This window comes from Epinephelus fuscoguttatus, linkage group LG12 (genome assembly GCF_011397635.1).
Source record: "Epinephelus fuscoguttatus linkage group LG12, E.fuscoguttatus.final_Chr_v1".
In the NCBI taxonomy this organism is placed as follows: domain Eukaryota; kingdom Metazoa; phylum Chordata; class Actinopteri; order Perciformes; family Serranidae; genus Epinephelus; species Epinephelus fuscoguttatus.
Genome location: NC_064763.1, coordinates 1880466 through 1892886, shown reverse-complemented (window position 1 = coordinate 1892886; position 12421 = coordinate 1880466). Strand labels below are relative to the sequence as shown.

Below are 12421 nucleotides of genomic sequence, written 5' to 3'. Positions count from 1 at the left end.
TTGATGAATCCCGGATTTGTGCATCGAATGATGGTACGCACAGTTTAAGCACAGATTTGTGCGTACGCACTGTTTGTGAATGAGGCCCAATGTTTTTACAGTATGTGCCCTCACAACCCATTGTACCCTGTAATATCATCCTCCAGCCTCACAGTCAGAGCAAGCATTAGGATGATTTGAAAAAATAGAAAGTAGGTCAATGGGAGCATTATGAAAAGCAAAATGATAGCAGAGATCTGTCCTCTTCTTCCTCTGTCAATTAGACCTCTGTCACACATCATATTACTCCAAACCATCCCAAATTACTCAGTTAAAAGAAAATAAAACAGTACTCTTTCAACCCAATAAAGGCACCATCTTGCTGACTCACAGCAGTAGCCTTCTTAGGGCTGATGCCATGGAAATGATTCATTAAAGTCCAAGGTTTTTCAGCTGGTTTTATCCAGCTTTCAGGGGAGCCTGACAGTGAGACATTTGATCTCAATTGCAAAGTGGCCCATTTCCCCCAGACATCACCACTGCAGTCTGTTTCAAGAGCCTAGCTCTGCCTTTTGGTGTGCTGGCCATGGGGCAATCATCTGTTCCTATTTCCAGCCACAGTGTTTACAAATGGAAAATCTGTGTTGTTTCGGGAGGGAAATGAGCGCCATTTTGGACAGACGATGTAAGCAGAAGATTACCTCGGAGCCCAGTAGAAATGAATGAAGTATATATTGATGGCAGCCATGGCTCATTAAGAAATTGTGTGTGTGTGTGTGTGTGTGTGTGTGTCTGTGTCTGTGTCTGTGTGTCTGTATGTCTCTGTGTCTGTGTGCGTGTGTGTGTTTATTTGATGCACTAATTTTCAGCCACTCAGGAAATGGCCCTTGGGTGGGTCTTCCAAATGGCACACAAATATTTACTGTGGACACAAACATTTTTTTAAGCACAAGCATGCAAGCCTGAGCATGTAAGGTCAGGGGAAAGAGTGTCCGGGTCTATGATACAGTGTAGTGATATCATCATTGCTCTGGCTACTTTGGCTGGGTCCTATGCCAGTCAGCTGGGCTCTGAACCACTTAGATGACTCATCGGTGTGCATGAATTCCTCTGTGCTCTCTCTCTCTCTCTCTCTCTCTCTCTCTCTCTCTCTCTCTCTCTCTCTCTCAACCCCGAGAACTCTTTGTACTGATGAGTACGCCTCCTCATCCAAGGCCAGATGCAGGCCAAAAACTGTAGCACTCTGGCCCCATTTTGTCCAAGTCTGAAATGTTATCATTCAGTCATCGCTGACTGAATCTGCATTCGAGTGCTGTGAGTAGGATGATTTTTGCCAGTGGATCGCCTGTGCTACTTAACACTAGAGGTCTGACTTTTTATCATACATGTATGACATTTCCTTTATGTGGGGTTCATCCCCAGCTTTTTGTGTGTGCACATGAAGGCACGTGTGCTATGCATGACTTGTTTGGTCAGTGCATCCTTAGAAGTGGGTCAGAGTGCCCTAGTTCTCATTGTGTGGACGTGCATGTGTCTGCGGATTGCATTTTGTTGTTATTTTGTCCCGATTTACTGATCTGCAACATTTTCTTGCTGTAGCTCTCCTGCTGTTTGGGAGCATGTTATTCTCTCTCTCAAGGTGAAAAAGAGATTTTAATTCAACTTCCCTCTGGTGCACTTGTTCACTAGTGGAAGGCTTGGAACAACTGCATTTGGTCAGGTAGCTTATTTTTTTGTCTTATTTAATCATGTCAGGCCATATTGAATTTACAGATAGCAGTCACACCGCATGTGTAAGTGAGCTACCCCTTTGAGTATGTGCAGCAGAGCTGGGCTGCAGATTACATGATATAATAGTGTTTCTGCATCGTCTCTCCTTTTAAATTCCTTTAACCTTGACTCCCTTTAAATCGCAGGGAGAACACATCTGCCAGGCTGGTGTCAGACATTAGTAATACACACCGCTTGGGCAGCATTGTCGCTTTTTATTAACGCCCAGAGCTTTGCATGGACACCAGCTGTTGCATCAAGTGGAAAAGCCCTGGCGGAATGAATGACCTTGACTTTAACTGCTGCTCCTTTGGCTCTTCCCCTTTTTAATTCTTTTGTTTGGTCTCATTCATTTTAACTGGCTTAAATGGATTACTATTCCAGACAATGAAGGTCATTCAGGAAGTCACTTTTTAAGATAAAAAGGCTGTATTACCAGCAAGTGTGTTCATGCCTGTGTGTCACTGGGTGGTGGAGTGGGTGTAATCTGGAGGTCAGTGGAGAGAATGAAGGTCACATTAAGATCTAATCCATGAATTCTACTTCAGCACATTTCTATGTTGGCCTTCTGCAAATTCTGTGTAATTTAGGCAGTGGTTGAAAGTGCAGTGACCTTTCCTGTTCCTAGTGTCTTTTCAGTTCAGGAGAAGTGAAACAAAGAGAGAAATCAGAGGCAGGAAATTATGAAGTTTTCACCCCCTCCCATCACTTGCCCTGCCTCTCACATGTGCATGTCCGACTGTAGGGCTAAAAATCACTGTAGAATGGTGCCTGCTCTGTCCTTGGCTGACATTGTCAAGGATAATGGATAATCACCACAGAAACTGTCGAGCGGTTCATTGGGGCTATGGTGTCCCACGGTGGGGAGGTGGGTGGAGGTCAGGCTTTTTGGGTGCCCATCACCAATGAGATGACATGTTAACAGATGTGTAAGGTCATTTTCAATGTATACACCAGGGGAGATAATGCAGTAGTAATAAACACATCACACATACTGAGAGAGGAGAGGAGGAGCATGCTTTAGGGGCTCCATACAGAGGACAGTTTTCTCTATATTAAGGTTATTTATTTGTTAACAGAGCTCTGTCACTGAGGAGAATATAGTTTTTCTTGTCCCTGCTGTAGCAGGGCTTTTTGACACCAGCTTTGTCATTACACATCTCTCAAGAGCCTGAAGGCCCGCCTTTTGTTTTAGGAGTTACACTTTATGTGGGATAGTTAATGCAGTAACTCTGTTGTATAAACTAATGTAGTGCAGTGTCATAGTGTCCCTGTGCTGCTCTGTGTAGAAGTTTCTTTGGGCAAAAACATAAACAAGGTCAACTGTAATTCCAAAGATTCACTGCCAGCAGCAGAGAGATTAGCAGAATTCCCCATGTTGAAACTGTGTCAGTGTTCCTTTTCCATTTCCATTTTTTTCTAACACTAACTGGGGAGAACATCATGCTTTATTAGTTACTTTGCCAAGCTATGTTGAGGGTAAACATGTGGGCATTCTATTATAATAGTGCTAAACTCACTGGCAGGAAAATAGCCCTAATCCTGAGCATCTAAGATTAGCATCACAGCAGACGTCAGATGGCCCAGTATGACCAGGTTGGCTTTTGTTGTCAGATTTAGGTCATCAGCTTAAAAATGGCCTTGAAGTGTAATTGATGCTGATGGACTGATCTTAGTTAAAATAGTCTATTCTATATGATGCGGCACCTTCTTCAAATTGCTACCCTGATTGTTTTCCTACTAATACTCAGATTTAATTGCAAATTGATCAATTTAGATCCAGCTTCTGATCCTACTTTATATTCAAGGTGGAATTAAAAGTGCCGCCTCATTGCCCTTCCAATCATGACAACCTGTGGACCTTAGCCACAGGGATGGATTTCAGCCTGATTAGAAGCCTGCTGCCTCATTGTTGTTTTTGTTTTTTTGGTCCTTGCTACTACTGTCTGTGAAGTATTTAGGCTGGTTGTCGTGTGGGTTGCCATGGCCTTTCGTCATAATCCAGGGCTGCTGTCCTGTTGTGTGACCTGCTATGTTGGTCCATTCAGCGGACACTAAAGGTGAGGAAAGGACATGGACAGCAGCTGAGGCGAGCTGGAAACTCTGTATTAATTAACCTTTATGGGATGCGGCCAGGACTGTCTGAGGTGTCCTGTATCCACGGAAACCACACTGACAGGGTTCAGAGCAGGGGTCTCGCAGGGCAGCGCTGCTGACACTGTCATGGCAACTGGCACAGTGCTCACCCTAGTGTCACCATCTCTGCCCTCATGACAGTGGTGTGATGTGACGGGTGCATCTGATCCTTAAGCCACCCCCACCCCTCAATACACACACACACACACACACACACACACACACATCTGTGATTCTCCACTGCCTTTGTACGGTACCTGTAAACAGCAGTCACATCAAGTCAGTTCCTGTTTTTTTTGGGGTTTTTTTAAGATATTTTTGGGGGCATTTTTGCCTTTAATTGACAGAACAGCCAAGCGTGAAGGGGGGGGCTTGCTCTATCCACTAAGCCACTGATGCCCCAAGTCAGTTCATGTTTTACACTTGTCTTCAGATTTAAAAACATTGCAGGCTGCAAAGAGCTCAACTTTTTGAAGGACTCACAGCTAGCCAGGTGTTGATAAACTCTTTGCAGTGGTGAGAGTGAGCAGACATGTGCTGCCACCACTATACTTGACTGTAGACAAGGGACAGCTGTCTTGGTGCTCTTTCAGCATGTGTGGTACCTTGGTGAAAAGCACCAAGACAGCTGTCCCTTGTCTACAGTCAAGTATAGTGGTGGCAGCATCATGGTTTGGGGCTGCATGAGTTCTGCCACCACTATACTTGACTGTAGGCAAGGGACAGTTGTCTTGGTGCTCTTTCAGCATGTGTGGCACCTTGGTGAAGAGCACCAAGACAGCTGTCCCATGTCTACAGTCAAGTATAGTGGTGGCAGCATCATGGTTTGGGGCTGCATGAGTGCTGCTGGCTCTGGGGAGCTCGGTTCATTTAGGGAAACATGAATTCCAAGCAGAGCATGACCGCCCCCCTTCAGAAACTGAGCTGCAATGCAGTTTTCCAACATGATAATGACCCAAAACACACCTAGTAGATGACAACTGCCTCGCTGAGGAAGCTGAAGGTGAAGGTGATGGACTGGCCAAGTATGTATCCAGCCCTAAACTCACCTGTGCACCTGTGGGGCATCCTCAAGCTGAAGGTGGGGTAGCGCAAGGTGTCTTCACATCCATCTGCTCCATGATGTCATCATGGAGAAGTGGGAGAGGATTCATGAAGCAACCTGTGAGCTCCGGTGAATTTCATGCCCAAAAGGGTTAAGGCAGTGCTAGATAATAATGGTTGGCACACAAAATATTGACACTTTAGGCACAGTTTGGACATGTTCACTGTGGGGTGTACTCACTTATGTTGCCAGCTGTTTAGATGTTGATGGCTGTGTTTTGAGTAATTTTCAGAGGAAGGTAAATCTATACTACTATACAAGCTGTACACTGACTACTTTAAGTTATATCAAAGTGTCATTTCTATAGTGTTGTTCCATGAAAAGATATAATGAAATATTTGCAAAAATGGGAGGGGTGTACTCATTTATGTGAGATACTGTATGTTTTCATGCACATATTCATACTTGAGTCTAAGCATGAATGTTTAAATGCTTACTTGGGTGCATGTGGGTGGGTGGCTCGTGCTTCGTGTAGACCAAGGGTTGCGTTGTGTTGTTGTGCTGCTCAAGTGCATAAGGAGCAGGAGGTGGTGGGGGGGATAATCCACTGAAATGACAAGCTGCATAAGAAATTATTCACAGCTCTCACAAGGCCCTTCACTTTTGAAAGGCAATGCTGTGAGGGGCTTACAGCTCAAGACCTAAATGTTTTCAAGGTAGTGGGCTTGAATTTTCAATTTGGATCCAATCAGGCCTAATCTGCATTTGTCATCTGTTCGATTGCTGCGAGGGGAGGGTGCAGAGAGGAGAAGGAGCCGTGTGCAGTCAATCTGAAATGTTGCTAAGTAACAGAGATGGCAGACAAGGTAGTGAAATGAATGTAATATAGTGTTGTGTAAAACCCTGCTTTTCACACAGTTTCTCCTTTTTCTCCTCTTTTTCTCCACCAAACCATCCCTCCCTCTTTCCTTCTTGTTTCTATCACTCACCCTTATAGGTCCCTCATGTGAGATCTGCAGAGCTGAAAGGCGCCACTGACAGAACCACAGCCAGGCCTTAGGACATATATCCCAAACATCCACAGCCACAGAATGTGTCAACATCTCTGTGGTGAAATCCCATTGACTCCTTGCTTGCTACTCACATAAGCCTGGAGCTGGGCTCTCTGGGATCCTACAGTTTTTAAAGGCATATAACAATGCCTTGGAGGTCCACCTGCCCCAGACTGCCCCCAACTATGGTTGCTGTTTCACCACAGTGTTGACTGTGCCCACTGCAGAAAGGGATCATATCTGACCAGTGCATCCTCCAGCCCCCCGCAGACTCACTCTGTGCAATTGCCTGCTCTCTTTTCGGTATTTAGGAAGTACATGCCACTGTCAACCAGATGACCTAGTGGACATTTGTCTCCCAGTAGCAGTGCAAAATCATACAAGGGGATCCTAGTATTGAACATGACTCATGGGGAGGAGCCTGGCCCTGAGACACACAAGGATTCAGCTGTTCTAACTTATCTGGAAGGTTTACTGATGCATCCAGTGGTGGCCGGGCCCGGGGCCACGGCAAGTGGAAGGTCTGAGGCTGCCCGCAGCAACCAGGAGCAGAGTGATGAGGCGGGTGGGCCTTTCCAACTACCCAACCATGGCCCCACTGCTCCTAAGGCTGGAACCAATGGGCCCACACTAGGTTCTTCGCAGCATCTGAAGAAGGCCCGCCTACTCCGCTCTGGAGCCTGGAACGATCCAGGGAACCAGAGGATGAGTTCACCCCCAATAGAGCTGAATGGCCAAGGGGGAGGTCTGCAAAATGGAACACTAGAGGGATCTCCACATGCTGGTGAGAGCACCCTTTTGGCTTCCCTGCTTCAGTCATTCAGCTCACGGCTTCAGAGTGTTGCAATGTCTCAGCATTCTAATAAACCTCCCAGTGAGTGTTCCTCTCCCTCCAAGGCACCACCTGCAGACAAAGAGCCACTTCCTGTGTATGGGACAGCGTCAAGTCGCCTCAAGGGCCTAATGAGGAAGAGCAAACTTCAAAATCACACTAACACACCTTACAGTCGCCGGGGACATAATCAAGACAGACCCCCAGAATCACCCCGGTCAGCACACAGTGCTACGCCTCCCTCTGCTCCTACAACTGCTGAATCAGTGTCCTGTGCGGAGCGTCTGAAGGCAGTGGCCAACATGGTGAAAATCCGCTCTAGTCCAGCTCCTTCACCCAAGCCCAGTGTGGCCTGCAGTCAACTGGCCCTGCTGCTGTCCAGTGAAGCCCATCTCCAGCAGTACTCCAGAGAACATGCACTAAAAGTCCAGCTCTCAGGAAGATCTGCCAGCGAGAGACTAGCTGCCATGGCAAACCAGCAGCATGGCCCGGACAAAAGGCCTCCCAGTGTGGGAGGGACTCTGCCTGGAGCCCCAGACGCACTAAACTCCTTAACAGCCCAAAATGGAATGGCAATAACGACCACAATAACAACAACACTCCCTCGGATGGCCCTGTCCAGTCCACAGAGTCCCTCTTTGCCGCGTGGCCACAGCCAAAGCTCCCCAACTACTCCTCCACATGCTCCAAACCCCACTCAAAGCCAACAACCTAGGGAGAAGAGAGGCTTTGACTCACGTCCAACTCGCCCCCCCCAGACATGCAGCAGCTTGCTGCTGCTTCTACTTAACAACCACAACAACCAGAAGCCGCTGACCAAGAATGGGCACCTGGAGGACAGCTGTGGCATTCTGCAGCAAAGCGGCTCCTCTTCAGTCACATCGGACAGCGAGTGTTCCACCCAGGAGAGAAGCCTGACCAAGGACAGCAGTGACGCAGAGAGTTCCTACTCGAGTTGCTCTCCCATTGACCTCTCCATGCGAAGCCGAGCCAGTACACAAGACACAGGGCCCAAAACTACCACCACTTCTTCCTCCTCCTCCTCTTCCACCGCTACACTCTCTTCTTCAGCCATAGTGTTTTCCTCTGCCCCAGCCACATTCTCTCCACAAGCTTCTGCTCAACCCTCCACCACAACCTTTTCACCATCCTCTACTGTTGTATCCTCTGTTTCCACTGCTGTTTCTTCATCTTCATCCTCCTCTATCTCTACCTCCTCCCTGGATAAACTAACTGAATCTTTAATAAACAAGTGGAAGCCAGAGCCATCAGAAACAAAGGTGTGCAAGAACAAGGAGTCTGAAATGAGCCCAGACCTAAGATCACACTCTAAGGTCACACTCATGCAGCTTCTCCTTGAGCGCAGAAATAATGAGATGGTTAATAAAAGCGTGGGTAACCAGGATTTACCACTTGATATTACTATGGCCACCATGTCTCGAGACCAACCAAAGGGTTTCCTGCCATGGGAGGAGACCAGGACAAAAAGCCCCATAGAAGGACCTGCAGCCCCAGCCCAGCCCCTTTACTCACTTGGCTGTGACCCTAGTGGTGCACTATCCCCATACTCCTACCCCTCCCCCCACGTCCAGTCCAGCCCATTGGATTTGTGTAAGTCTAAAGCCTTCCCTGCTGAGAAGGCTTCAGAGCCTGCCTTCAGTGCCAGCAAACTGTTACAAAATCTGGCTCAGTGTGGCACAGCTTCTTTCTCCCCACCCATTCCCTCCAGCAAAGGGCTGGGTCAGGAGCTTGATGCTAGCAGGCCCCTTGCTCTATTGGAAAGGCTCAGTGCTCCAATCCACAGGACCACTACCACTCCACTCTCAGATGGACCCTCAGACAGTGGCACACCTTTTAGTCAGAAGGAACCTTCTCCTCCTTCATCACAGATTGAGAACCTTCTGGAGAGGCGCACTGTACTTCAGCTCCTGCTAGGAACAGGCTCGGCTAATGTCACAGTCACCCGTAAAGATAGGCCCAGTGGCAGTGGCAGGAGGAGTGTGGAGGTTGCAGGTGGGGGCTATGAGAAGAGTCCTGGATCCTCTATCATTTGTGACAGCTCCAATGGGACCCCTTTGGATGTAAAAGTCAAAACTGAGGAGGTGGGACCATCTTCAGCCATGTTTGAGGACTTAAGTGGCAGGAAGAGACCCAGTAGCCATGAAAAGAATAACCCCCGGTCAGATTCTCAGCAGGACTTAACAACAGAACCACGGCCCACAGAGGTCATAGCAAAATATGGCCTCCTCAGCCAGCTGCTTAAACAACAGACTGCTACTTACTATACCAGTTCTGCTCCTCAGGCTGAGTCACAGCCCAGACAGGTTAAAGAGGAACAGAGGGAGTATCCGAGCCCCAGTCCTAAGAAGAGACGCGTCTGCTCTGAAGGGACTGAGAGGCTGAATAATACCATCTCTCCAAGAGCAGTGGGCAGTGGTGACATGAACAATTTTCCGTCTTCTGCTGCTCAGGAAGAGCCTGGCCAGCAGATGAGTGTGAAGGAGGAGGAGGCTCCACCAAGTGAAAACCTCACCAGAGAGAGTCGGGGCTTCAATGTGCTCAAACAACTGCTGCTTTCTGACAACTGCCTGAAGGAGCTGTCCCAGCAACCCCAAGGGACTCCCAGTCCTTCTGTACTACAGGCTAATGGCAAGGCCAATGGCAGCATGGTCAGTCAGCCTGCCCATAATCACAGCTTCCTCCACCTGCCCGGCTGGCACCCGCATGGTTCCCTCAACTCAGGGCTTCCGAGTAATCTCAGACCACCGCCCACCCCTCCTGCAGGTGACAGCCCTGTCCGCCCCTCCTGGAGCCGCCACCCAGCTCCATGGCCAGTTACTCAAAAATGGGATCCCCCTACTCTAGTCAAACAGGAGCCTGAGAGCCCTGTGAGGTGGAGTAGTCAGGAGAATGAGGAGGAGGAGGGTTGTGACTCAAACCTGGACTCTCCAAGACTCTCGCGCTCCAACCCCATCCTGTATTACATGTTGCAGAAGGGTAGCATTCAGCTGAGGAAGGAGGTGCGGGATCAGGCAGACGGAACCCAGTCTGTGGTCAGAGTTAAAGAAGAGCCAATCAGTGACATGCATGCTTATGAACACAGTTTGAGCTCCATCCCGCAATCTCCGAACCACAATGACAAGCACAGCCATGAGAGCCAGAGGCTGAGCCAATCTTAGGAGTAGAAGTTGTATCAACTACAGAAAAATACAAAGCAGAATTTAATTCATTGATTTTTTTTTTTTTTTTAATGACTTGCCAATTTGTTGTTTGTTTATTTTTTTCAAATTCAAATGCATACTTGCACTGGATTCTCAATTTGAAATAGTGAGATCATGAAATGGCACAAAACAGGTCCAATTGATCCAACTAAAACTACACAGCTGTCACAAATGTAACCTTTTCCATGAGTGATTATCATGCACATGGATATTTGGTCAATTATTAAGTCCTCCTTAACAAATTGGTCTTGTTTTACACTTGTTATTTCTATCTGAATTGTACCCAAATCACGATTCCATGTCCCCTTTGTTGCCTGCCATAAAACATTTAGAAAGAACATTTCAGGCAACATTAATTATTGGTAACTCCAAAAATATTAGTGCTCAGTGCAGTGGACATTTATTTATTTTCTCCATCAGAACATTTTCAGATGGACAGAGTCCCATCAGTTTTAGATAAGATTCCAAATACAGTCATTCTAGAGCAGACACAGTTGTCTATTACAGCAATGCACATAATAAATTCATTCAACAGAGGACCTTGAAAACAATATTCACACTACAAAAGCAGTGAGGATCCTACCATGATGAATTATTTGTCTTGCTTTTCCTCAAGATCCACAGTTTGGTATAATTAACAATGGAGGAAGAATATATCAGTGAAGGTGGAATAGTCACAATTCATTGAGTTATGCTTTTATTTGATTTGAACTTTTAAGGGCAGTATTTGACAGTGCAAATTCAGGGTGGTGTGTTTGCAGACTGCAGATTTGAGCAGATGGGTCAACAGAGCATGTGTAGTGCTTACAGTTGAGCAACTGCATGTTAACAGGTTTCTAGAGCAACAGTTAGTAGGCTGCAGTGTCTGAGAAACTTATCTCACCATCCTGGGTAAAGCCACACCAACTTTCTTCATGTACACAAACAACTTAAAGTGTGAAGCACATGGCTTTTTCTTTTCATTTCATGTAAAGGACCTATAGTCTGCACTATCAAGGCTGAGTCCTAAGTTACCTTTTCAGAATAATTTAATGGCATGTATTAAAAATGTCAGTATTGTTATCTGTTGAGAATTTGACAGTTTGTGATTTTTTTTTCATCATTTGTTAACTGTTGTGGTTTATGAACATCTTTTATTAATTTTTGTGGCAGTCTCTTAACTCATAAAATGTCAAAAGAATCGCATGATAATGAAGAGAAGACCACAGGTACATCTTTGTTTTCAAAGCAGCTGGATATGTGTAACTGCCCCCCAATAATCACCAAGACATTTTGGTGTCTTGAGGGGATATCTGGTATCTAGCTCCTTCTTTTTATTGTACTGTACTCTTTTCAGTTAATGTCACACACTGCGTTATCCATTTAGTCCTGTGATCTTTTTAATACATTTACCTATAAAGTACATCTCTTCAGTTATTAATACATTTTCACAATGGTTAAATATATTTGTGTAAATAGTACTTTCAGTATGAAAGATAACTATTTTGTAATGTTTAAGAAAAGATATTACCCTAGTTTTTAATGCCCTGATATGTAAATATGAATTATATGCATACAAGTGTACATACAAAGGCAGAGGATGCTATGCCCATCTTTTTTGGTTGGTTTGTTCTTTGCATGTGTCTCTGTGTGGTAAATGATAATCTATCCTGCGCTGTGTTGTGTAATAATGTCTGACTCTCCTCACTGCTGCCTGTTGCATGCAGACGCATGGGAACTACCTGTGTATCCCTACTGTTGATGGGGGAAAATGTCAAGTCTTAAAATAGGTCTTTTTTTTATCACAGAGAGAGGTTCGTTTAGAATATGAACAGTCTCTAAATAACCACAGACTGTTGAGCAAGTTGATTTAAATGTGTGAAAAATAAACGTGCATTGAATATTTTTGTGATTTTCTGTTACTGGTTAACAAAGCTCTGTGAAAGAGCTCGGGGCTATAGCGGGGGATTGACGTACAATCATAGATCTGCATTGTGCATCTGAGAAATACATTTGTAGCAGCAAATATGACAAAAAAGATGTTTCATTTTTTCATGTGAAGACCTGAAACATGATATCATTTTTTATGTTTTCATTTTTGGTGTTCATTTGCACTGATAACTCAAAAATAAAGTACTCAAGTGCATGACCTAGTATGAATGTCTTTCTCTTTTTAGTTTGCAGTTGAGAAGTGTGTTTTCTCCTATGCATAAATTGGGAATGTGGGCAACTTAGTATATTAGATATTAAAAGATGTTATCTGAGGAAAGCTCTAGTCTTTCAGGGGCCATCATAAAACATTTCTATCATGTTAAACAATACACATTATATTCTCTTGCTTGAGGGTCATGTGCACCCTGGTTTTTATTCATAAGAGTGGTCACTTTTACCGAATATATTAATCCAT

General features: G+C 45.5%; 1 protein-coding gene across 6 annotated transcripts in view; it reads left to right on the top strand.

Moving 5' to 3' along the window:
* The window catches only part of nrip1b (nuclear receptor interacting protein 1b), a 71263-nt gene extending 59105 nt beyond the window's left edge, over positions 1-12158 (top strand). For all 6 annotated transcript variants that reach the window (XM_049591483.1, XM_049591485.1, XM_049591484.1 and 3 more), the window contains one exon: positions 5928-12158. In XM_049591483.1, coding sequence (XP_049447440.1) covers positions 6385-9993 — 3609 coding nt within the window. In that variant the 5' untranslated portion in view covers positions 5928-6384 and the 3' untranslated portion in view covers positions 9994-12158. The remainder of the gene's footprint in view (positions 1-5927) is intronic.
* The last annotated feature ends 263 nt before the right edge of the window (positions 12159-12421 follow it).